The sequence below is a fragment of the Neophocaena asiaeorientalis genome, unplaced genomic scaffold (assembly GCF_003031525.2).
Source record: "Neophocaena asiaeorientalis asiaeorientalis breed wild unplaced genomic scaffold, Neophocaena_asiaeorientalis_V1.1 scaffold345, whole genome shotgun sequence".
Taxonomy (NCBI): Eukaryota; Metazoa; Chordata; class Mammalia; order Artiodactyla; family Phocoenidae; genus Neophocaena; species Neophocaena asiaeorientalis.
The window spans coordinates 123,507-150,700 of NW_020175181.1; the positions used below are offsets into that span (position 1 = coordinate 123,507).

General features: G+C 44.4%; 1 protein-coding gene across 1 annotated transcript in view; it reads right to left on the reverse strand.

Annotated features, from left to right (window-relative positions):
* The window catches only part of PLB1 (phospholipase B1), a 134,232-nt gene that overhangs the window by 98,393 nt on the left and 8,645 nt on the right, over window positions 1-27,194 (reverse strand). The window contains exons 3-7 of the mRNA XM_024764469.1: window positions 8,061-8,122; window positions 6,736-6,808; window positions 5,486-5,544; window positions 2,096-2,136; window positions 1,470-1,513 (exon numbers count right to left, since the gene is read on the reverse strand). Coding sequence (XP_024620237.1) covers window positions 1,470-1,513; window positions 2,096-2,136; window positions 5,486-5,544; window positions 6,736-6,808; window positions 8,061-8,122 — 279 coding nt within the window. The remainder of the gene's footprint in view (window positions 1-1,469; window positions 1,514-2,095; window positions 2,137-5,485; window positions 5,545-6,735; window positions 6,809-8,060; window positions 8,123-27,194) is intronic.

Genomic DNA, 27,194 nt, shown 5'->3' on the forward strand with positions numbered 1-27,194 from the left:
GCTGGGATCCGAGCCTGAGCGCTCGGATACCAAAGCTCTTCACTGTCCTGTGCTACTGACTCGTTCGGGAAAGTGTGCTGGGACAGGGACCCGGGCAGGCTGCCTTCCTGCCATCCTCCCTCCTCCTGAGAGCGACAGCAGGGCGGGAGATCTCCGGGGAACACGCAGAAAACTCGTCCCAGAGCTGACAGCCACAGGACCGCTAAAAATAGTGCTGTCAGGAGCAGCTAGGCTGCGTCTTGCTCCCCAGAGAAGAGAGGGCAGAGTGGGGAGAGTGTCACGGCAGGGAGGTTGCACTGCCCCGCCCCAGTCCCCCTTGCTTTTTGCCCCGTCCGCGAGTGCCTGGGGCTTTGTGGGACGGGAATCCAGGAGGCGGCTTTAGAGGGGCCGCCTTTGAAGGGAGCTGACACTGTGCAGGCAGCAGATGGGGACCCTCCCACCACCTGGGCCATCAGTACCCTCTCACCTGTCAATCAGATCCTGGAGGGCTGCATACCAGGCCTCAGCCTCTCCTGCTGGATGGCGAGGGCTGAAGGCAGGACGAGTCCCTTATTTATCCCAAGCCTTGCAGGGAGCCTCGTAATTCCAGGCCCTTGGTGAAATTCACTGGCTGAACTGACAGGATAGCAGCTACCTCACTGGTCCTCACGCTCTGCTAGGTGTCAGCTCAGCAGAGCGTCTGCATTGTTGCCCGAGTCTCCTCACTCTAATTATGGAGTGAAAAGTGGTATCCCTGCTCTCGACTTGTGAGCACCAAGCATAGGTGACTCTATCCACCAGGCTAATTCAGCCGACGTTAAGGGACTCAGGGGTTCCAGGATGACTTAATCTACTTGCAAGGGACCTCTGATACTAAGTGAAAAAAACCAGGTTAGAGATAGCATATTCCTAGGCACGTTCATATATAAAAAGGTCAAAATGTTAACAATGATTATGTCTAGATAGCAGGATTACGGTTGGTTTTCATTCTTCTCATTTCATTTTCCTGAATCCAACTGAGGTATTTATTTTGTAAGGAAGGGAATTGCTACAAAATGAAATAAACTGAAAATCAGAGATGGGTCTTCTCCTTGGTGTGATGGGGGGATAGGGGGTGGAGGCAGTGAATGGTGGACAGGTTCCCAAATGAAGTGCTGTAAGTCCAGCCCTGGGGTCCCGGGGGAGAAGCAGCCTCAGGACCCTGGTCCAGCCACCCCCTGACCCCTTTCCCATGTCTCCGAAGCTTAACCCAATGTCTCCCGGAGTCTCTTTGCTCAGGGACTCTCAGATAAGTTTCTCATGCCCTCCTTTCAGGGAATGTGTCTTTTCATACCCTGGCTCCCTATCTGTCCTCTCAGAATGCCTCCCCCTTTCCTCAGGCCCTGCCCCGAGGTGGCCAGTAGGGTACATCCTCTTCACTAACCGAAATGCTGCTGTGTCGGGAGGGACAGGGACAATCTGGATTCTGGCCACGAAAACACAGAACTCACCGGTCACCACTCCCATGCACGTCTGTGGTCCCTCGCTTTCAGTCCTGCAAGTAGAAGCAAGCATGTAAGCCTCAGACTGCATTTGTCGCCTGCCAACCCTTGCCCCCACCTGCTGTGGTCTCTTTCATAACAAGCGTCGGCTTAGCATTGCTCAGGTTCTGGTTTATCCTTCCTGGAGACAGAGACACACCTCAGATGGCAATGGAGTCACCAAAAGGGGGTGAGCAGGTCTGGACCCTCCTCCCCGCCCCCGTTAGTCTGGTCCAAAGTTGGAAGAGGATGCAGACCCCGTGTTGAACGAGCCTGACCCTGGTCCAACCCTGCTAGCTTCCTCCAGGGCAGAGCAAGGAGACTGGAGGAAGGAAGCAAGAATCCCACATTCGGCCTTTCCCACTTTTCCTCCCTTATTCCCCTTATTCGGGGGATTCCCGGGCACGGGGAGTGTTGGCCACAGAGGCAGGAGGCTGCATTCTGGTCCCCACTCTGCCGCCTGATCCTAAGTGAGCCTGGAGCAGGTGTCTCCTCCCTGGCCCTCGGGTTTCCCTGCCAGTGAAGCAGGGAGATGAGAGCGGATCAGCTCTGAGGCTCCTCTCAACTCTGTTGCTCTGTGGTTCCAGGACAATTACCATTCTTGCTTCTCCAGGTCACCCGTCCCTGAGTCTGGAGGCTGGAAAAGATGCAAGGTGTGAGCAGCCCAGCCAGGGATGGCTGCAGATCCTGTCCTGGGGAGACCCCAGCTGCCTGCCAGACACCCGCCCCCCACCAACAAAAGGGAACCCGTGGATCCAGAAAAAGGCCAAACCCACCCATGTTTGTTTTTCAGGGAGGGAAGAAAGAAGGTTAGGTTTTCTCCAAAGCTTGTTGGTTCAAACTCAGAGCAATAAAAGGTATAAACATCTTCTTCAGAATAGAAAACTGGGTGAGAGAGCCTGGACTTAAATGCATCACTGTAGAATATTAACATCCCACATAGAAACAAAATAGATTGTTTCATTGTGATCTTCCATAATCTAAAATGTATTTGTGTATTGTTTGTCTCCCTTGCCTAGAATGTAAGCGCCATGAGGGCAGGAATTTGTGTCTGTTTTGTCCTTGATTATATTCCTTGGACCTAGAACAGTGCCTGACACATCGTAAGTACCCAATATATACTTGCTCGATACTAATTTTTGATGCTTGGGATGTGCCCAGTACGTAGGGATGCTTGGAATTGCTTGGAATTGTGCCCAGTACATAGAAAGTGCCCAGGACATATTAGCGGTTGTCAGTAGTATTATTTTCACAGGTTCTGACACCAATTTTCTCTCTCAGAACTCCTAGAAGACAGTGTCTGTGGTGCTGACAGGTGATGCTGTACCCGCACTACCTACACCCAGCCTGCTGTTGCTTCCCTTCAAAGGACCTGCCTGTCCTTAACAACCCAGCTCCAACGACAGCCATTCAGTCTGTAGAACTGGGCCACACTTCTGGGGCCATCTTGGGAGGGCAGGCTGACCATGACCTTCCTCTAACTGGGATGGAGTCCTCTCTACTTCTCAATAAGAGGGAGCTCGAAAGGAAAATTTCCAGGGAAAGGTAACACATTAAACAGAAAATCACACACAGATGCAAGTCAGGGAGCGTAAGGATGCCAGACAGGAGAAGTCCTGAGGGAGGCTAGCCTCCAGGACCGAGGCAAGGGGGATAGCCTGTGCCCAACCGAACGGGACCTGATTGACAGCAGAGGTTTCCCTCAGGAAAGCTGGATGGGGGTGGTGAGGGGAAGGAAAGGAGAGAACAGGAGGAACAAGGTGGAGAGAGTGGGGGAGAGCTCAGGGGGAGGTCACAGAGGGAAGGCTGGAACAAACCCCGCAAACTCCCATGCCACCATTTTGCCCGCTGCCGCCATTTTCTCCCCACACTCTTCATTGGCTGCCTGTACTGGAGACACACAAGTAAGTGAGACACAAGCCCTGGCTTCATGGAATTTGATATAGTGGATTATGACCTCTCTGACGTGGAAAATGTCTGTGACTCTTAGCTAAGGGGGAAAAAAAGTCACAGCTAGTATACTGCAGTATAACCCTATTTAGGTCACACACACACACACACACACACACACACTCTCTCTCTCTCTCTCTCTCTCTCACACCCTATATGTTGGAGAGTATGTGTGTGTGTGTGTGTGTTGGGGCAAGAGAATAGGAGATGTGAATGAGATCTTCCATATTTTATACTATCTACATGTGCTTTGATTTCTTTCTTATACTGAACATGTATCACGAGTGTTAGTTTGAAAATAATTTTGATGAATCTGATCTTTAACGTTCTGTGAGGAAAAGGAAGTCCACAGCAATGAGACAAACAAGTGCTAGTCATGGATACAAGTAAGCGATCGGCCTTGGCGACAGAAAGCCTCAGGAACTCGAAGCAAAAGCGTGGGCCTTACAGACTTCCGTCTTTTTCATTTCACTGTCTTCCATTATTTTTCCCCGGTCTGATGTCTTTTATAAACCAGGCTAAGCTCATGACAGCTGACTCTCAGGGCAGACAGAGGAAGGTAGCCTCCTAAGAACTGTGCATTCAGGGCTCACCCTGAAGGTTGAGGTGCCCGTCAGTGTGATGATAATGATTCTGGGGCTAGGAGACCGTCATGGACTGAAACCGTCTCCCAGCGCCCTGGGCCTCGGGCTCCCGGGAGGAGAAAGGGTGAGCTGGGTGACAGCAGGAGATGTGGGGATGAATAATTCATGAGCGAAAGAACTCTCTCAGAGCTGGGACCAGACAGTGGAAACTGTTGATTGGTTTAACTTTAGAAACCTGACTTGGGGTGGAGATTTCCCTGCAGTGAATTTTCCTGCCCAAGGAAGGAGAATTCGAGTCCTCCAGCTGGTGTCACACATTCCTGGCTCTGTGATGTAGCGATCAGCATGCGGGGACACACAGGCTCGGCGGAGTCAGTGTGCTCTGCGTGACATGAAACCTCTTTTCTCATTATTCCAATCCCCCCTTCACATCCCTCCTACTGGGAAACCTCCACCTTCACCCTCATACACACACACGCACACGCACAGTCACGTGCAGTTTTAACACCACCATCACAGGTAGAACAGAACAAGGGCGGGAGCCCTGGCTGCAGATTTCACTGGGCCCTGGTCAGTTTTCTAATGTGAAGTCCCATCCTTTACACACGGCTGGCGCTGTGCGTGGGGTAGCAGGATGGGGCTTGCAGCGAGGAGGCCGGCTGGGCCCAGGGGCAGGGGCTGAGGCTGCAGGGGGTACAGAGTGCAGCAGGGACACGGAAGGACATGGGGAAGGACATGTGGTAGGTAGTGGCAGGAGGAAGGCACAGGAGGGGAGAGGCAGGGGCATCCTGGTTCTGGTGCAGGAGGTACAGCCGGGCCCCAGGGCAGAGCTGAGAACACCTGATTAGTTGTCTGTTCGGCTGGGGGCTGCTAGGACTTGGGGGGCAGCAGTGCTGAGACCAGAGCAGGTGGGACTGTGGGAAGCCAGGACTGACTGGGGAATCACACTGGAAATTCCGCTCTGCTCTCCAACCCTCTTCTCTTTCTGCTCACCTCCTCTCTCCTCTCTCTTTCCATCCTTCCCTTCTTATTGCTTTCTTTCTCTGTTACCTGACCATATAGAACAATACCACTTACAACCTATTAGCAAAGAAGGGTGTATTTTTAAACATTTACCATGCAGGTAAGGACATTTTTGTTCTTCATCTCATAAAGAGAAAGTTTAAGAGATTACTTTTAAAATTCTGTGTGACCTTTGACTTAATTTATCATTAGGTTTGATTTTTTCATGAAACTCCAAAAGTTTCTTCATCCTAATGTAAAGGGAGGCGTTCATTTCATTTAAGTCAAAACAACAACAACTCAGAACCCTAGAGTTTAGGATGTTTTCCAACTCAGAGAATGCCCTTCTCTCCCCAAACGAAGCGTTCTGCCCGGTTACTAGCGGCTCATTCAGAAGGTCACCAGTCCCAAACCCTGTACCTCCCACCTCCGTCTCCTTGCCAAACTCACAGTTTCCACATTGCCAATGGCTGCCACAAGTTTAATATCAGAAGGGCTCAGGGAGTGGACTGCAAAGACAAGAACGCACGTAAGAAGGTCAGATCTATGTTCCCCACGGTGCGGGCCAAGGGCGCCAAATGGGAGAAGCAGACCCATGTCCCCCACCCCAAGGACAGCTGCTGAGGCTGTGCCTGTTGGCCATGGGAGCGGGAAGCTGAAGATCAGGCAGTTGCTGGGAGCCCTGGAAACCTGCTCCAGAGAGGCTCACTCCTCTCTGGAGGCCACACTGCTAACTGGACTCAGTATCTCCAAATAGGTGTCCCATGGAAGGTCACTCACAGCCCTCATTTCCCTCTCACCTGGCCCTCTTTCTGCCTCTTACTTCCCTCTACCCCTTGGCTCTGCACTTCTGGGCTACCATTCATGAGTGAGAGAGCAGCAAATTACAATGAAAACCATCTGGGTTCAAAAGGGTTCATGTTAGCTTGAAGGACGCAAAGCCTGTGAACACACATAAACATCAGATGCAAGCTGTGTGCAAATGGTACACCAGGAAGCCTCCGTGACCTACCTGGGCCCCCAGCATCCTTAGAATTAAGTTTCTTTAGAAACCACTGATATATGCCTCGGTCATGTTATGGGGGCATTCAAGGTAAGCCTCCCAAAGAAGCCACTTCCTAAGAAGTACATCAATTTCTTTTTCTACCCACATTCCTTACATGACAGAACAGTGAGAATAGCATGCTTTACTGGAAACCCTGGTAAGTCAGTACAATGCAAACATAAACAAATCCATTAAACACAGTTTATAATGCAGCCACGTGATAGGATAAGGCTGGAGAAGAGGACCAGCTCAAGAGCAACGTTCATAGCATCCAGGTATTAGATAAATGTAGCCCATTATAGGAATAATGTCTAGAGCTGCCACTGTGGCTACATTACAGGATTGGGGAAGGCACGTGAGTGACCAAGCTCCAAGCCACAGCTCCTGTGACTCAGTTCTACCCACCTGGAGGTGAGCTCCCAGAGGGTGCCCTCACCCAGGCAAGCCACTGTGGGGTCATGCCGGTTTTATCTCTTCATGGTGTGTTGGGCTGTGTCCCTCCACAGGAATGACTGAGGGGGCCAAAAGAGGAAGGACTAAGGATGGGAAAGAGAGAGGGCTTGAACAGCCAAAAAGTGCAAGAGGAGTAGTGCTGGAGCCTCTGCTGGTCACACCAGAGAGAAGACGCGGGCCTTCCTGGCTCAGCGGCACATACCTGAGTCAGAAGGCGCATCAGATCCTGACTTCTTTGAGTTGCATGAGAATGGGAAACCCTTCAGGCTCTGCCACTGAAACCGAACAGCGGAAACATCAACTGCCTTGTATGGAAATATTACAGGTCCTGAAAACTTGGTGTAGAAATGACCGGGTACTTGTTGTACTGGGCTCAAAATCCAGAAGCAACAATTTTCCACAGTCATGTGCTTCTAACCCCTTACTCAGCTCACCTAGTAAAACGGGACACGTGCCTATTGACAGTGATTTTAGCAGATGGCAGTTAAGGATACCCCAGAACAGTGGGGTGGAGAGGGAGGGAGGATAAAGAATAAGAACAATTCTTGGAATAGCGAGAAAGTTCTGGAGATGGATAGTGGTGACAGGTGTACAACAATGCAAATATACTTAATGCCACTGAACTGTATACTCAAGAATGGTACATTTTATGTATATTTTACAATAAAAAGGAAATCATTAAGAAGAGACCCAGTATATCTAGACTGAAAAAATGTTTAAATCTATTCTACCCTATGATGTGTTTTGTATTACCTGCTTGCTTTCTTTAGATTTGATTATTTACACAAAAGTAGGTATGAGGCATTATGCTATGTGCTGCTGGTAGCTGGATAAAGTGGAAACTGGGAGGCTCTCACATTCCCACTGGAGCGGAATGTGTCCTAAGCCCAGAGGGGCTGCTGAGAGCACAGGAGGGACTGGGTGACCAGTGCTGCGGTCCTCAAGACCACTTGGCCTCCTCAGATGCCTGTGAAAATCCAGACCAGCCTCTGCTTCTGTGAACCACATGCAGGGCTCTGGGAAGGGAGATTATATGTTTTCTCCCCAGAATTGAGAGTGGAAGGGGAAATACTCCAATGGGGGAAAAACGTGCAGTAAAATGAGTTGCTTGACCACATCTCTCTGTCACCAGGAGACACAAGTTAATTTCTCGTGAATTACCAATTTCGGTAAGAGATAAAGCATTTACTCTCAACTCTTATCTTGTAGATGTTCTGGGAAGATCTCACCCGGATGCCTTCAGATAACTCACAGCATCTGCTTCAAGGCTCTCAGAGATGACCAGCCTGTCTACAATCTTTCCAGACACTTCTGGGGACCATCTGCTCACCCTGCAGGGATGATGAGCCCCAAATTCCAGGGGATACAGGTATGCTCTGCCAGGCAGCCCTGCTGTCCCTGGAGAAGCCGCTCATCTAGCCCATTCCCTCAAGCCCTCAGGGAGGGAACCTGCCAACTTGCATCAAGACTTAGATTCACCCTCTAGAAGGGAACTCGCTCCCCCTCCCGTGAGGACAAAGCCCTGACCTCTGGCCATAGCTGCTCTTCCAGTGTGTTCTCTCCAGGGGAGGTACGGGCCTGGGTAGTTCCTAAAAGAAAGCAAAAACAGTTCAGGTTATTTAGCTGGAAATTAACTCCCGCCCAGATTTGCAGCTCTCGTGCCCTTCCTCCCTGCCCAAGCTATGTGCCCTGCTCAGTAACGTCCCTTGTGTTAGGAAAGTCCAGGTTCCATTCCTCCACTCTCACCTCCGTTGTTTGGGACACTGTGCTTCCATTAATGCAGCCTATTAATCAGAATCCCCAGGATGAAAAGCAAAAGTGCTACCTGGGAGGGGTCAGCAATAACCCTATATCATTCATGGGCACGTTACCACAGATGCCTTTATTGGTTCCTTAGCGAAGGGCAGAACTCTCCAGGAGAGTAATGTTGGACAAATAGCTGCTGCTGTTTGGGGATCCAGGACAAATGAGGGAAGGCAGAGGACATCTGGGAACAGTCTGAAGGTGATGTGAGCTTAGCCATAACTATACACAGTAGCTGGACAGCGGCTGTCTCCAGTGGGCTTACTGACGGTGAGGCAAAGAGGAAGAAAAGGCAGGTGGAGAGCTGCTAAGGCACTGTCCTTGTCCCAGCTTACTTTGGGCCAGTCTTCTAAAACTTTTAATTTTTTTTCCTTTTTAAAAATATAATATATGTACAATGAGAGACTCATTTTATAAGCTAATGAGTTTTCCCATCAAACCTACCATCAAACTTTTAGCTACTGAAATGATAGTGTAGTGTACAATAACAGCATTCATTTTTAAATAAAGGAACCAAGACAACCACCCACGGTGCCACTACCCCTCTAGCCCAAGAGTGGTTTCATATGCTCACACCCTCCTGTCCACCATCAGTCTCCCGATCAGTCACACTTCGTATTCAGTTGTAATCAACGTGGATGCAACGTTGTATCCTACAAGCTCCCTTTAATGTATCACGAGCTTTTTGTTCACACTGTTAACATAATCTTGATGCTTACTTCAACACCTCCAAGAAACATTTATGATACTGATATGTAATCAGAGGTCTGGCTCCCTTGCTCCACCTGGCTTCTCCCCACCCAGTTCTCTGCCCAGAGCGCACACTCCTTGGAAGGGCATATCATGCAAGAACCCCCAGACAGCATCAGACAAGGCTGAAGGGAGGCCTGGCTTGGGGGAGAGCGCTTGATTTCTTTACCCCACCCTTCTTTTGCAGCTTTACTTTCTGACCCTGAAAAGAATTTATCTGGAGTTTCATGAGGAACAAGAGTATATTTCCATTTCACGCCCACGGTGAGATCAGGCACTGATTTCCACTCCGGAGCTCGTAACAGGAATGTTGCTTGTATCCTGCCCCCAGATCTCAGTGACCCTTTTGAAGTGCCCGGAAGAAATGCTTCTGTGCAGAAAGAACCGCATGATGGGAAGGTGTTGAGGTGTGGACAAACAGGGAGAACTTGGAAGGGCTGGAGCAAAGGGTTCATAGCTGGAGGGGAGTGCAGGGCAGGGCAGATGAGGCTGCCCAGACAGACGGCAGCAGGGCTGTGGAGCTGTGAATGCCAGGCTGCTCCACAGGCAACAGGAAGCCATGACCAGTCTTTGAAGAGACGACAGGGTGTGTTTTAAGATGATCATCACTGGGGGTAGTGGGGTAGGTGAATTCGCAGGGCAGAGATTTGAGACCATTTTGGTAACACTGTTTTTAAGCTGGGATAAAAATGTACATGGGACTCAACACTTACATGCAGCTTCTGGGTGCCAGGCCCTGTTCTAAGCACTTACGTGAAATAATTCATTTATTCCTCACAACAACTCGATGAGAGAACTGCTATCATCCCCACTTTACAGTTACGAAACGGGCCCAGAAAGGGAAAGTGACATTTTAAAGGTGACACAGTGAACACCTGGCGATGGAAGGATTTGAAAACGGGCAGTCCGGCCCCACGGGCCGTGCTCAGAACCAAACTAAGTGTAAGTCACAGCCTAAGATTTAGACCAGGGCTCAGCAAACTTCTTCAATATAGTCAATATTTTAGATTTTGCAGACTATACAGTCTCTGTCACAAATACTCAGCCCTGCTGTTGTACTGTGAAAGCCACCATAGATAACATGTAGACAAATTATAGAGACATTTGAATTTCATATAATTTTCATGTACCATTAAATACCTTTCTTTTTATTTTTCTCAACCATTTGAAAATGTAAAAACCTTTTTGGATATCAACAAACTGATTTTAAAGTTTATACGGAGAGGCAAAAGACCCAGAAGAGCTAACAGAATATCAAAGGGGAAGAACAAAGTCGGAGGACTGACACTGCCCAAATTCAAAAGTTACAATAAAGCTATAGGATGATACTGGCAGAATAGACAAACAGACCCATGGAACAAAAGCGAGGGTCCAGACACAGACCCACACAAACAGAGTCAACTGCTCTTTGACAAGAGTGCAAAGGCAGCACAATGGAGAAAAGACAATCTTTTCAACGAATGATGCTGTAATAACTAGGTGTCCACGTGAAAAAAAAAAAATCGATGTAAAAATCATTCTTAGCTCACAGGTCATACAGAAAGCGGCAGAAGGCTGGATTTGGCCCATGGGCCGTTGTTTGTTAACCAAGGTCTGATCTAGACACTATTTTTGTTTATAATTAATTTTTATTGGAGTACAGTTGCTTTACAATGTTGTGTTAGTTTCCACTGTACAGCAAAGTGAATCAGCTATAGGTATACATATATCCCCTCTTTTTTTTTGGATTTCCTTCCCATTTAGGTCACCACAGAGCACTGAGTAGAGTTCCCTGAGCTACACAGTAGGTTCTCATTAGTTATCTATTTTATACATAGTATCAATAGTGTACATTTTGTCATTCCCAATCTCCCAATTCATCCCACTCCTCTGATCTAGACACTACTGAAAAGAGGTCATCAAGGTGAAATGGGAAGATAACCTCTCTGGTGATCAGCAATATCCCTTAGCCCTGGGCATCCCCGATGGGAGCCTGGGATCCATCTCTAGATTACCATGCTGGTTGCTGCTGCCACAGCTCCTCATTGGGCTTTGCCAGCACCTTCACAAGTAGAGGAACTCAGGTGCTAGAGCGACTCTCCCTGGTCTTTGAGAAATGTCCCGCTCAGCACATCTCCTGGTCCTCCAGGCTTCATGCCTGAGAAATTAAAAATTGCTCCTCAAAGAAAGCCTTTGGTCTCTGTTGAAAATAGCAGTTTTCTTAAAAAAGTTTTTTTTAAAAAGATTTTTATCATCATGGATATGCTTGTACTCTATAATTTATAAAATTTAAAAATTGAATAATATAAGCAGAAGATCTAGCCCAGTGCCTGCACAAAGTGTATATTGAAATCTGTTAATTTTGATGAAAGAAGTTGTTTCATTATCAATCCAGAGATACAATCTTACAAAATCTATGGGATGCAGCAAAAGCAGTTCTTAGAGGGAAGTTCATAGCAGTACAGGCCCTCCTCAAAAAACAAGAAAAATCTCAAATAAACAACCTAAACTACCACTTAAAAGAACTACAGAAAGAAGAACGAAATAATGTCATTTGCAGCAACATGGATACAACTAGAGATTATCATACTAACTGAAGTAAGTCAGAAAGAGAAAGACAAATACCATATGATATCACTTATATGTGGAATCTAGAATATGACACAAATGAACCTATCTACGAAACAGAAACAGACTCATGGACATTAGAGAACAGACTTGTGGTTGCCAAGGGGGTGGGGTTGGGGAGGGATGGAGTGGGAGGCTGGGGTTAGCAGATGTAAGCTATTATATATGGAATGGATAAACAACAAGGGCATTTAAAAAAGAAAAAAAAAAGAAAAAATAATCCAGAGAGACAGATGTCATTATTAGTATAATTTTATAGCAATGAAAGTTAAAATTTTTCTTTAGAGAGGTGGGGCTGGGTTGAGAGACCCTATCTGCTGACTCTAAATCTAAACGGTTTTAAAGGGGCTCAGAAGAGCTTGTTTTCGAAGAGATGGATCCCTACATCTTTCCCTGAAAACATCATGGAATCTTCTGGGCCTGATTTTCTTCCTCTGCAGACATTAAATCATGCATTTCCCCATTTTGTGTGTGTGTGTGTGTGTGTGTGTGCGTGCGCGAGTATATGCGTGCCCGTCTGTTGAGAGTCATAAAGGCAGCAAGAACTTGAGGAGTAAAGAGCCAGAGAAAAGGACAGCAGAGAGAGTGAGTCCAACATTTGATGCTGTTTTTACCCTTGAAACACTTGCCAAATCATGGGCAACAGAAATCAGCAGGTAAGTCGCTAATATGCTGGGCAGAGCTTCAGACTGTCCATGGAGCTGGGGGGAAACACTGGAGTCCAGTGCCCATCAAGGAGGAGGTGCCCTGGTGAATGTCCCAGTCTTTTATTTGGGACTTCAAAGAGCTAGACCCTTGGAAGATGGATAAAGTGGAAATAGACCAGCCTCCAAAAAGACTGAAGCCCAGCTTTGAGTCAGTTCGATTCCCAGTATTAGATTAGGGTGATCTGCCCCTACCTAACTGCTTGCCCAAAGTAAAGCCTTTATGGAAGAAGACAGCACCATCTGGAACATAAAGTTATTTAATTTTTCATACACAATACCTGGCTTTCAATAAAAAAAAAAAATTGGGATTTCCCTGGTGGCGCAGTGGTTAAGAATCCGCCTGCCAATGCAGGGGACACGGGTTTGAGCCCTGGTCTGGGAAGATCCCACATGCCACGGAGCAGCTAAGCCCGTGCGTCACAACTACTGAGCCTGCGCTCTAGAGTCCATGAGCCACAACTACTGAGCCCACGTGCTGCAACTACTGAAGCCCGCGCGCCTAGAGCCCGTGCTCCTCAACAAGAGAAGCCACCGGATTGAGAAGCACGCGCACTGCCTCGAAGAGTACCTCCTGCTCGCCGCAAGCAGAGAAAGCCCACGCAAAGCAATGAAGACCCAACACAGCCAAAAAAAAATAAAACTGAAAAAAAAATTACCAGGAGATAATACCAAAGAAACAGAAACCAAGAGAGAGAAAAAAATCCCAACAGACAATAGACAGTGAAAAGTGGTGGAATAATGTGGAAATAAAGGGATAATATCTGCAGCTTTGTTAGCCTGATGTTTTGTTCCCAGTTGGGGTGAGGAGTAAACCAATGGGATATTCAATGGGGCGATCCAGGAATGAGAAGGAGGAAAAGGGAAGGGCAGAGATACACCTCACATATTCCCGGCTGGCTGGGAGTCTGTGTGCTGGGAAGACCTGAAAGAGCCCCACGTAAAATTAAAGTGAAGGAAAACTTGAAAATTGTCTGCAACTTTGTGTTCACTCCCCACCCTACACACAGACCGATAAACAGAGGCTTCCAAATTCAAGGTCTTTGGACACCACCTCTGTCCAAATCACTGATCACTAAACCATGCAGACTCAGGGGTGACTCCTAGGATGCCAGGTTAAGAAAAAAAAAAAGAAAGAAAAAACTGAGCAAAGACATCAGTGGCTGTCCAGTGTAGGGAAACAGATTCCACAGTTTAATTCCAGGCAGGTTACTAAAAAATGAACCAACAACCCTCAGAAATGGAATGTAAACTTGCTAAATGTTATCAGACATGTCCAGTTTTCAACGAAAAGTTACTAGATGTGCCATGAAGTTGAAAAGTGAGACCCATACTCCAGAAAAAAAAGAAGCCAATGAAAACATGGCCCAAATGTTGGGTTTTCCAGGCAAGGTCTTCAAAGTAGCTTTTACATATATGTTCAAAGAATTAATGAAACTATGTTCAAGGAATTAAAGAAAAATGTGAAGGTGAAAGACTCAACAAATAGAAGCTATAAAAAGAAAATTCCAGAGATGAAAAATAAAATAACTGAAAGATTTACTAGATGGGCTCAGTAACAGACTTGAGATGGGAGAAAAAAGAATCTGTAAACTTAAGGACAGATCAATAGAAAGTACATTTCTGAAAAATACAGGGGAAAAGAGATTGAAGAAAAACAACTAGAGCCTCAGAGGTCTGTGGATACCGTCAAGCATAGAAAGCGTACAGTTAATGAGTCCCAGAAGAAGCAGAGAGAGAAAGAGGCAGAAAAAGATTTGAAGAGATAATGGCTGAAAATTTCCCACCTTTGGTGAAAAATATTGAGTCACAGATCAAAGAAGCAGGGATAAAAACAAAAGCAAACAAACAAAACAACCACTTCAGGTAAGAAAAACACAATTTTACCTAGACACATCAACTGTAATAATTGATGTGTTCAGGTGTAGTTTAAAGCCAAGGTTAAAAAAAAAAAAAAAAAGCTCAAACGGCAGAAGAAAAACAGCTTTTCATGCATAGGAGAGCAACATTACAATTAACAGTCAACTTATCGGAAACGGTGGAGGCCAGAGGCAGTGCAATGACATATTCAAAATGCTACAAGGAAGATGACCCCACATGCAAGCATGGTAACGTAAGAAGAAATGAAGTACAGAAAGTAAACATGTAGGTAAATCCAAAATAATATTGCCTGTATAAAACAGAAGCCAGCAAGCTGTAGCTCATAGGTTAAATCTGCCCACAGCCTATGTTTGTACGGCTCACTAGATAGGAATGATATTTATATCTTTAAAGGGTTATAAAACAAAGAAGAATACGTGGTAGAGACCATACGTGATCCACAAAACCAAATATTTACTGTTTGGCCCTTTATAGAAAAAATGTTTGCCAACCCCAATACAAAAAATAAAAAATAATAGTGTGGAGTTTACAATATATGTAACGTATTGCTGTGGGCAGATGTGAATGGAGTAAATGGAGTTACACTGTTGTAAGGTTTTTCTTTACCTGGGGAGTGATTGATACTCATTTATATTAGACTTTAATATAACAAGGATGCATGTTGTAATCAAATACCAAAATAACAAAAATGTATAATCAGCAAGCTAATATTGGGCAGGATACTGCGGGGGAACTGAAACAATAGAAATGTTTAATCCAGAGAAGACAAGAAAGGAGGAGAAAAGATCATAGAACAGGTATGACACATTGAAGCACAGGGAGTCAGATATCATTTTTAAGCACACTTGGGATGAACAGAAAATAGAAGCTTAGGGGGGCTGCATGAGAACTTCCTTCAGTGTCTGAAAGGTCTAGATACCAAGGGGGATGGCCTTGTTCCATGTGGCCCCCAAACCAGGACTGGACCAGTGGAGACAGGTTGTCCCTTGGTAGAATAGCTAGAGCTACCTGAATAAGAATGGAGCTAGTGGGAAGCAGCCTCATAGCACAGGGAGATCTGCTTGGTGCCCTGTGACCACCTAGAGGGGTGGGATAGGGAGGATGGGAGGGAGGGAGATACAAGAAAGAAGAGATGTGGGGATATATGTATACGTATAGCTGATTCACTTTGTTATAAAGCAGAAACTAACACACCATGGTAAAGCAATTATACTCCAATAAAGATGTAAAAAAAAAAAAAAAAGTATGGGGCCGCTCAGGGCACTTGGTCCAGGCAGCGGCTGGGGACCATGGGGGGCATGTGGTACATACACCAGGCAGGTGTTAGGAGCTTGGACACCCTTGGTCTAGTCAATCTCTCCATGCCTCTGCTTCCTCACCTATAAGGTGAGGTTGATAACACCTGCCTCGTGGAGTTGCTGTAAGGATCATTCACATGTAAACATGAAGCGTGGTATCTGACATGTGCTAAAGGTTCAGTAACTGGTAGTTATGATTATTATAATCAGTATAAGAGAGATCATTAAGCACAGACCATTTTTTAGATACTTCCAGTCTCAATATTCTGGGATTTCCTTATATAACTAGAGAGTTCGTGTTTACCCTGATGATCTAAATCATCCCTGATAACTGCCCTGGGGCGTCACAGAGAGGCTGTACCTGGAATCTAAGTGTCTAGACCTGAAGACCCGGATGGAAACTTAGGACCCCTGGGTCCTATCCCCACTGACTCCTGGGCCCTCCCCAGTGCTTCCCACTCTGCTTCCCATTCTGCTTCCCACCAGCAAATGGAAGAAAAATTCTTGCCTTTCCCATAGCACCCCGAGGTATTGTGGGAGAAACTGTCAAAGCACTTGTGGCCTGACTGGACCCCAATCATGGAATCCCAAGGGAATTTTCCCATTTGGAAGGTTGTTTTAGTCTCAAGCTCATGGATCTATGAAGGGCGTAGAGCTCCCTGAAAAACCACCACCTCAGTATGGTCAATAAGGGAAAAAGACAAGTACTTTTCCACCCTGCTAGGCAGGAAACAGAACGTGTGCACACACTCTTAAGAGCAGGTTTGGCTGAGATCAATCATCCAAGCTGGACAGAGCTGTGACCACTGGGGTCCTGGAGCCGACAAAGGGCCATCATAGTATTCTGCCTTGGCAAGGCAGAGTCACACATGGTTCTCCTCCGGGAGGCCCCTCTGAACCTGTGGTTCTCAACCCACTGCCTGCTGCCCAGCCCCCAACACTGAGATTCAGATTGGATTGGCCTCGGGGTGGGGGGCCTTGGTGTGCTGGACCCCAGCAGATTTTCAAAGCCCTTTGAGTGATGTCTGTGTGCTTCTGAGGTTAACAGCCCTGACTCTTCATGGAAACCCAAAGCTTGTCAACCCAACAGCTGGCCAGGGGTAGGGAGTGTGATTTCAAAAGCAAAACTAAAACAACTCATGCGCTCTTGATTAGATTTCACTTTTTTGTTATTATTTTTTACTTATACTGTGTCTAGAGCACAACTTTCCACCTCCATCCCTGCCTCGAAGAAAGATGGCCATGTTGTAACCCTGATCAAGCATCAATCTCTCTGGACCTTGACTTCCCCATCTATAAAATGGGGATGAGACCGGCTTCCCTGTGAGAACAGGAAAGCGCTGTGTGAATAGGAGAGGCCACACACTTGCAAGGGAGGACTTGTCTCCCTGGATGAATGGGAGGCACATGCCCTGGGCAGTGGGAAGGACGGTCAAGGCCAACACATTTGGAATTAGGGCCACTCATCAGTGTACATTAAATCTGGGGGCTCTTTGAAAAAGTATAATGTCCTCACAGCAACCCTAAAGGGTAAGTAGAGGCAGGATTGACAGGCTCTAGAGAGGTTAGGTAACTTTCACCGGCTCACACAAACCACACCAGCAAGGGCAGGGTCAGGCCTCGCACCAGCACTGCCATTCACTAACCAGTGAGCTATCTGGGTAAGCTGGGAAGGGGAGGGTCCAAGTCAGCCAGGGTTTGTCTTCTGTGCTGTCCTGGGCTGTAAGCAGGTCTTCTGGGCTTCTTCGGTCACCCTGTGCAGCATCTTATCCCCATTCACACTTAGGGCCTGTGGGATGCTGCTGTCGACCTGCCAGCAGGCACCGCACAGGTCACGCACGGCTGCTGCTCCTATACCAACAGTGCTCTGAGGAGCGCAGGATGTTATCAGGGTGCTTGGGCAGTCACGTGCCACGGTCAGTGAGGGCGACCCAAGGGCCAGAGAACCTTTCTGGGGTAGCTAGACTGACCTCTGTCTTAGAATTCTAGAATGCCTGTGGTGGGCTGAACTTTGAGATCATCTCGTTTAACCCAGAGAGGTTAGCAAACTTGCCAAAGACCACTCAGCAAGTTATCGAAGGCTGTGTGTGGAGCTCAGTTTTCCTTAACCTAGTCTGGCCTGCTTTCCTTGGGACCGAAGTCTGTTAAACTTACGGTTACCAAAGGGGAAAGGTGGGGAATGGGGAGGCTGGGATTAACATATATACACAGCTACATATAAGATAGATAACCAACAAGGACCTACTGTATAGCACAGGGAACTCTGCTCAATATTCTGTAATAACCTAAACGGGAAAAGAATCTGTTAAAGAATAAATATATATACATGTATAACTGAATCGCTTAGCTGTACGCCTGAAACTAACAACGTCATAAATTGACTATAGTCCAATATAAAATAAAAATGTTTTAAAGGGCAATTATACAAAGGTGTTTTGTGTGTGTTGCTCTGTAGCTGAGTTGCCAACATACGGAAATTTGTTCCTTTGCCGTGTCTACAAGAAAGGTATTTTCAGCTGCCCTTACCTTACCCAGCAGGCAATCGAAATAGATTTAACAGCAGGATGCCAAAAAATGATTTCGAATTAACACTGTTACAATTTTGGGGTAGACACAACCTTAAGTCTGATGAGATTATTAAAAAATTAGAGATAATTTGGGAAGTCCCAAACCACCGCTCTTTAAATACCCATGCCCTGTGCTGATGACCCCGAGGAGACACCTATTACAAATTCCATCCTGGACAGAGACCAACGCACCCTCCCATCTCCATCTCTGATGCCCACCCAACACTCAACCTCAAACATCTTGTGCCCCAGGAGAGGGAAGATGGTTCTAAGGGCAGTCCTAACAGGAGAGAGCACATTCAAAGCTGACCTGACCTTTGGCCCTGGGCTCATTATATGACCTCAGACAAGGACTGCTTCCCTTTTAGATTGTATTTTCCTTAATCTCCTCATGGGGACACTTGAGGCAGGGCCACAGCCAGGAAGGAAAAACCCAAAGAAGAGAGTCCCATGGTAAAGATGAACAAGTGGTCCTGCGCAGTGGCAGGTCAGAGCCCTGACCCCTCCATCATCACTGTGCTCCAGCTTTGCCTCAGCCCCAAGGGGCCAGAATTTAAAGGGACCAGGGACCCTCAAAGCCAGCTGGGGGCAGAAGCAAGGATTAGTGAGCTCCAACAGGAGGGGGATCCCAGGAAACTGTGGGGGGGCTTCATGTCTCCCCCATCGGGAAGGTCTCCTCCCAGAGACAACTGGGAGGTTCTAGTCTGAAGAAGGGAGCATTGCCTGAGGACCACTGCTTCTCCCTGAGATGCAAGAGTGCAAGAGGAAACGACTGCCTGACTCAGGAGGAAAACACTTGGGTCTTCCCAGAGCCCAGCAAACTCCCTGCTGGGCCTCTTTCTAAGAGCCAGGTGGGCCTCTGACTCACCAGTGTGTTGCCTCTTTCAGTGCATGACCTTTTATGTCTGACCAGCAGACTCATCCTGCCCAAAATACCACTTCCATTAGGCCACTCCTCTGCTGAAGAACCTTTAATAGTTTCCCCTTCCCAATACAGCCAATCCAAATTCTAGACTTGCTGCATGACCTTGAACTGGTCACTTAACCTCTGTAAGGCTTAGTTTTTTTGGGTTTAAAAAAATTTTTTTTTAAATTGAAGTATAGTTGATTTACAATATTATGTTAGTTTCTGGTGTACAGCAAAATGATTCGGTTATACATATATATTTTCTATTTCATATTCTTTCCCATTATGGTTTATTACAGAATGTTGAATATAGTTCCCTGTGCTATATAGTAGGAACTTGTTTATCTATTCTATATATAGGGTTTAGTTTTTTAAAATGTAAAAATAACAGATTTGGATTAAATCACTTTAGAAGTCTCTTTAAGCAAAAAGACACCGTAATAATCTCTACTGTTCCTATCTAAGGATTTCAGAACCTCACTTTACCTAACTCATCACCTCCCCCGACACCAGCCATGCCCTTCAGCCCAACAGGCCCACTCCCTGCTCCTCAAACCCATCACGCTGAGCCCTGACTTTGCCTTTGGGTATGTTGTTTCCCCCACTTGCATGCCCTCCCTGTTCCTCTGCCTTTATCTTAAGCCCCCTCATCCTCCAGCACACTCAATCGAGTTTCACCTCCCACGTGAAAATTCTCCAGCCCACATTCATCTCTCAGTTCTCTGAATCCTGTTGCTTTTATTACAGCTACTTACACCTATTTTGGTACTTAATTCTTCTCCAGTGATTTTTATGCAGATCAGTTCTCTCTCCCCAGAGGGTTCCGTACATTTGGTTTATTATCTCCCTGGCAGGCTCAGCCCTACTTGGGTTCTTAGAAGGGTGCTCAGACAGTTAACTGACAGTAGCAAAAATGCAACTTGATGAAAATGATGATTGACAATAAAGTCCTCAAAATCTACAAGGTGCAGATGACATCCCAGGAGATGACATCCCAGGAAAGTAGGACTTCTGAGCCCCCAGAGAAAATCCCATACCTGTGCCCGCTACTCAGGGCAGGAATTTGGAGGCATGTGTGTGAGCTGAAGCGGGGGCTGGGAATGGGGATTCAGGCATCTGATGTAGAAGAGAGAGTCTGACACCAGAGTTCCACCATCTGCCACCAACTAGATAGGTGACTTGAGCAAGTCCCCCCGACCCCTCATCAGTAACTGGAAGGACATGGGCCACCAGAAGTCCTCCAAGATTGCTTTCTACTCTTATTTGGAAAGAGTATTTCTAGAAGGCTGGGCTGGCATCCTCCAGGAGGGACTCCAGGCCCTTGTGAAACAAACGTTGACTGACTTTACTTGTTCTCATAATGAAAGAGGCATTCCTTTCCTCACACAATGAGTTCACCCAGTTCCCACCTTTGGCTTCGCAGAGACAGGCCTGGCATGGGTGTGTTACCAAGGCAAGAGTTTTCATTCACAAGCAGGACAGTCTCCTGGGGAACTTCTGACCCATGCCAGGAAAATGAAATTCTAGTGAAAATGGTATTTTACTAGGCACAGGGATTTCCTTGCCAACTTGTTTTCGCCAGTTGTAGTTTTGAGATAATGATGTTTCAGTTTTCTAAACCAAAACTTTCAGAGCAGGAATCTGTTTTAATATGGGTTTTGGTGAGCCCATTTTAAAGCTTAAACAAAAGCCCTGGTTTGGTTTGGTTCTTTCCTCCTTTGGGCTCTATTGTAATGCAGGGAGATGGTGAAAGGCCCTGGCTCTGGACTCAGTCTCAGGACTACATTCAGGCTCCTGTGCTTATTAGCTGAATGAACTTGGGCAAGTATTTAACTTCTGAGTCTCAGTTTTCTCATCTATAAAATGGGGAGAATAGTACATCCCACTTAAAGGGAATATGTTATATATGTACAGTGCTTAGCATGGGGCTTGGCTATTCTAGGCAACCTCATACCACAAATTTAGTTTGAAGTGATCCTTCATGGTAATGTCCCAAGTGCCTGAAAGATGATGTTCATATAGTCTCTGAAGACAGCCATCTTCATCCTAGGCCTTCATCCTAGGCCTCAAAGAATCTCACAAATAACTTTTCAAGGAGTCAAAGCATCACACACTAAAAATAACCAAGCACATAAACAAACACGGTATCCAGGAGCAAGTATTAGCAGAAAAAAAACAAAGCAGAAATAGATCAAAAACTTTGGAGACTGAAATTATCAGACAAAAATTATAAAAATACTATGTTTTAAAAAATAAAAGACAAACTAGGGCTTCCCTGGTGACACAGTGGTTAAGAATCTGCCTGCCAATGTAGGGGACATGGGTTTGAGCCCTGGTCTGGGAAGATCTCACATGCCACAGAGCAACTAAGTTCGTGCACCACAACTACTGAGCCTGCACTCTAGAGTCCATGGGCCACAACTACTGAAGCCTGCTCGCCTAGAGCCCATGCTCTGCAACAAGAGAAGCCACCGCAATGAGAAGCCTGTGCACCACGATGAAAGAGTAGCCCCCATTCGCCGCAACTAGAGAAAGCCTGTGCACAGCAACAAAGACCCAATGCAGCCAAAAAAATAAATAAATTTTAAAAATAAATAAATAAGACAAACTTGAGGATATTTATAGGAACACAAAATTATTTTAAAAAATAACATTGAAAATTTGGTAAAGAACTAAATGTAAATTAAATTTGAAAAATAAAACCAATTTTCCAAATCTATGATCAGGTTTAACAGCAAATTAGACACAATAAGAAGAATGAATAAACTAGGATATGTGTTATAATAAATTACTTGGAATGCAGTATAGAAAGACAACAAGATGGTAAAATTGGAAGACAGGCTAAGAGACATGGCACATAAAGTGAGAAAAGCAAACAAACATTTAATTGGCACTGCAGAAAGAAAAGACAGAAATCGTGGAGTAAAAGCAATATTTCAAGAGATACAAGCTGGGAAATTTTCAAAACTGATGAAAGATATTAAGCCACAGATTCAAGATACACTACAAATGTTGAGTAAGATTAACACAAAAATGAATGAACTAGGAAACACATATACAACATAGACTGTATATTTTTCCAAAGATGGCCATGGCATTTCCTTCCATCCTGTATGCACTTTTGCAATATGACTTTTGCCACTCTTCCCCCCTTAAGAAGTGAAGTCTATTTCCTTCCCCTTGAATCTACACTGGCCTTGAAACTTGCATTTACCAACAGAAGCAGCAGAAATTATTCTTGAGTCTATGCATTAAAAGGCCTTGTGGCTTCCAATTTTGCTCTTTTTGGACGCTGAGTCTCAAGGTAAGGAATCCCAGGCTTTTCATGTAGAGATAAAGGCTGTGTGGAGGGGCACCAAGGCACCCCAGTACCAAGTCCCCTGATACGGCATTTTAGACTCTCCAATTCAATCCCAGACGACACTATGTGGAACAGAGACAAGATCCCTGAAGTCATCCCAAACTGCAGACTCACTGAATTGTGTGTAAGTAAATGTGAAACATAAAACTTTCCAAGACTTACTTAAGAAGTAAATATGAATAATTCTATAACCATTAAAAAATTGAGTCAGTAGTCAAAAGTCCACCAAAAAATAATATTTCAGGCCTAAATGGTCTTATTGGTGAGTTCTACTACCAATTAAAGGAAAAAAAAATTCCATCATTAAAAACTATTCTAGAAAAGAGAAAAATAGGAACACTCTCAAATTTATTTTATGAGAATGTTTAACATTGGTATCAAAATCCAACAGTAGTGAGAGAAAGGAAAGTTATAGTTCAATCTCATTCCTGAACATATAAGGGAAAAAAATCCTAAGCAAATGTTAGCAAACCAAATCCAGCAGTATATAAAAACAAAATACACTGTGACCAACTTGATTCTATTCCAGGAATGTATGGATGATTCAACATTAGCAAACCATTCAACCTAATAATAAATCTAAAAGGAAAAAAAAATACACTTATTTCCATAGATGCCAAAAAGACCTTCAACAAACTTTAACGTTCATTCCTGATAAAAATAAAAACACTCAAGAAAACACAAATTTGTGGATACTTCTTTAATGTGAACACACAAAACACACATACATGTGTACGTATGTATGTATGATTCCCAAAGTCCATCATCTAACTGAACAGGGAAAATTTGTTTCCTACTAAGATCAGGAACAAGGTGAGAATCCCCACTATCACCCTTGCTATTTAACATTGTATTGGAGTATTAGACAATGCAATCAGGAAAGAAAAGAAGTAAAGGCAGAAAAAGGAAAAATATCTCTATTCGTTGATAATGTGGGACTAACCATGAAAACTCTAGAGAATCAATGATAAAACTAATTCAAACAATGAAATAATTTAGCGAGATAGAAAGTATAAAATTAACATAGCAAAAACTAAAAGCCTTCATATACATCAATATATGACCTGGCTTGGTTAGAAGATACAGTGGCCTATTTCTCTCTATTTTGCAAATTTACGGCAATTCCAATAAAAATACCAATATCTTTTTTTTCCCTAAAGCTAGGCGAATTGTTTCTAAAATTCATATAGAAAAATAAACATGCAAAAATAGTTATGAAATCCTGGAAAACAAGGGCAATGAAGGTAGGTGAAGTACATTGCAAAATGGCCACAAATCTCTCCTATCCTTGAATGTATGTCGCTTTGCAGTATAACATTGCTGCTCCTCCCAACAAGACTATTTCTCTACCCCTTAAACCTGCAGTTGGCCATATGAATTGCTTTGGTCAATGGGACATTATCAAAGATGATGCAAGCATGAGACTTGAGAAGTGTTGATGCTTTTGCAGTACGTGGGCCTCTCACTGTTGTGGCCTCTCCCGTTGTGGAGCACAGGCTCTGGACGCGCAGGCTCAGCGGCCATGGCTCACAGGCCTAGCCGCTCCGTGGCATGTGGGATCTTCCCAGACCGGGGCACAAAGCCGTGTCCCCTGCATCGGCTGGGGGACTCTCAACCACTGCGCCACCAGGGAAGCCCAGTGTTGATGCTTTTGGAACTTACCCTTTTTCATTGCAGTTTGGAACCTGAGACCACATGGTCTTTAAAAAAAAAAAAAAAAAGACAACTGCCTTTGCAATCAGAGAATTTAAAACTAAAATACTACTTCTCATCTGTGACATTTGCAAAAATTCTAAGTCCTGACAATACACTCTATTGTCAAGCTGTGGAGAAGTAGGCATTTTCATATATATTGCCAATGGGAATGTAAAATGGTATAATCCCTACGGTTGGGGGGAAATTTGGTAATATCTAACAAAACTATATGTGTATTTATCCTTTGACCCAGAAATCCCAGTTCTAGGAACTTACCCTAAGCTCTCCCTCCAACAACATGAATAAGACATATGTACACAATTGTTCATGACAGCATTACTTAAAGTAGCAAAATACTGGAAACAATCTAATGTGCATATTGGGAGACTGGTTGAATAGATATGGTACATAATGGAATATCCTACAGCTGGAAAAAAAATAAAAAAGATTTCTGAACAGATATAATGTAATTTCAGGATATATCATTAAGTGAAAGAAATCAAGATGAAAAAGAAGTTTATAGTAGATTACCTTTGTGCAAGAAGGAAGAAAATATAGAATATATATTTGCAAAAAGAAACATAGAAAGGATATGACAATAATGAAATTGGTTACCGACAGGGATAGGTGGAAATGGGATGGATGGGATAGGGATGGGAATGACACTTCTCTGGGTATATCTTTTCACACAGTTTTGACTTTTGAACCCTGTTAATGCTTTATATATTCAAAAACTAAAGTAAAATCAGGAATGGGAGAAACTTTATAAGTGAATAGAAACAGAGGCAAATTTAACTATATGTCAAATACATAACATAACCACACAGAGAGAACAAAAGAAAAAGAGTTAAAACAAGTGATTTTGATCAAAGTATTTTGATTATATACCCTGCGTGGGACATATTCTAAGGACAAAAGAACCACAAAGAGATTTCGAACTTTGTTTGTGGTGGTGTTATTGTTCCAGTAATTCTAATATTGTGTTGGATGTATTGTAGGATTCAGCAAATGAATAAATTTATCAATATTTTTGTAACCTCAGCTTACACTGTGGGATAAGGACAATACAAATCAGGAATAGAGGAAGGAGATAAAAGCCTAATTCTAACTAAAATTAAGAGATATCTGTATAAATTTATCTCATTAAAAAGAAAATATTTCTTGGCTCTGTCCACTGAGAGAACTTAGACATAATGACACTCCAGAAGCAATGAACACCCCTGGCATCTCGATCTTGGTTTCTAAATAAAATCCCCTATCAATTGGCACCTTAAAGACGTTGCTAATTGCATGGTGAGATAGGGAAAATAGAAGATTAGCCTGGAATAACTTGTTCCATAAAGCTAAAAAGTCCTTAAAAATTGATGGGGAAACAGGAGTCAGCTTGAAGTGGCTCTCACTGGCCAATAACTTGAGCATCAAAATGAGTAATGACAGGACTGGGTTATAATATACTGATTAATAAAAGAATCCATATGTCCATTTTATATTAGAAAGATAAAACCTAAAAAGAGCGGGGCAGAGAAGAGAATTTTATTTTATGGAGGAATGCCAACTAACAATAGTAGGAGGAATGATAGCCATTTTAAAATCACCATCTTACACTCACCATGGTAATAATTCAGTCAAGAATCATCAATGGATGCTAAAAACCATTGGGTATAAGAACAGTCAATCAGTATCACAGTATCTCCCTACAGACAACTTATAAATCACATGGGGGGAGGTACCTTTACAAGGGAGAAATCTGGCAGACACCACCTTGACCAAATTATCAAATTTAACATCACCAATGAAAATATTTGCTAACGTCACATGCACCGCTGAATGTTACACATCAAGGACACAACATGATCTACATTGTATTTCTACCTGAAGAGTTTAATCTGACTCTAGCAACAAAGAAACTGTTTGGACCAATCCAAACTGCAGTGGGCACAAAAAAAGCCAGCCTCAAATTTTCAAGGACACACACACACACACACACAAAAGAAAGAAAGGGGAAAAAAAGGCTAAAGAACTACTCTAGATTAAAAGGGTTTAAAGAGGCAGCACAAGTAAATGCAATGTGCAGTCTTTGGTGAATTTAACAAGCAATGACTGAAAAATATGAACAAAATAATAAAAAGTCAATTAACAATTCACCATATTAGCAGATTAGAGTAAATCATACAATCATCTAAATAAGTGCAGAAAAATTTATTCAGCGCCCACTTATGATTTTTTTTTTAAAACCGCTTAGCAAATTAGGAATAAAATAGAACTTTCTTAGTCTCATAAAGAGCATCTACAGAAAAGCCTGTAGCAAACACCACACTTACTGACGAAACATTAAACACTTTCCTTTTGAACTTGGGAATAAGACAAGAGTGCGTCCAACCGTCACTGCTATGAACAGTTGTAGTGAAGGCACCAGCCAGCACAGTAAGGCAAAAGAAAGAAAAGGCACACAGGCTGAAAAGAGAGCGACCAGACTGTCATCACTGGCAGGACTGTATATACAGAAAATTCAAAAGAAAATACAGATAACTTACTAAAATTTATAAGAGTTTAATTGGGTACAAAATTAAAAAATTTTTTTTATACCAATAACATTTTCAAAATGACAATTTAACATTCCATTTATCATACACCAAAAGTATTAGATACCTAAGAATAAATTTAACAAAACATATGCAAGACCTCAGAGAAAACTATAAAGCATTAAGAGGCATTAAAGGTCTAATTATAAGCTCATGATTTGGAAGACCCAATATTGTAAAGATGTCTGTTTTCCCCTACTTGAGTCACAGATTTAAAAGCAATTTCTATCAAAAGCCCAACAGGTTTGTTTTTGGGGGATAGAAATTGACAAATAGTAAAATTTATGTGAAAGTTCAAAGCCAAGTCACTTCTAAAGAAGAAGAAAAGGTCTTCCCTGGTGGCGCAGTGGTTGACAGTCCGCCTGCCGATGCAGGGGACGCGGGTTCGTGCCCCGGTCTGGGAGGATCCCGCGTGCCGCGGAGCGGCTGGGCCCGTGAGCCATGGCCGCTGAGCCTGCGCGTCCGGAGCCTGTGCTCCACAGCAGGAGAGGCCACAGTGGTGAGAG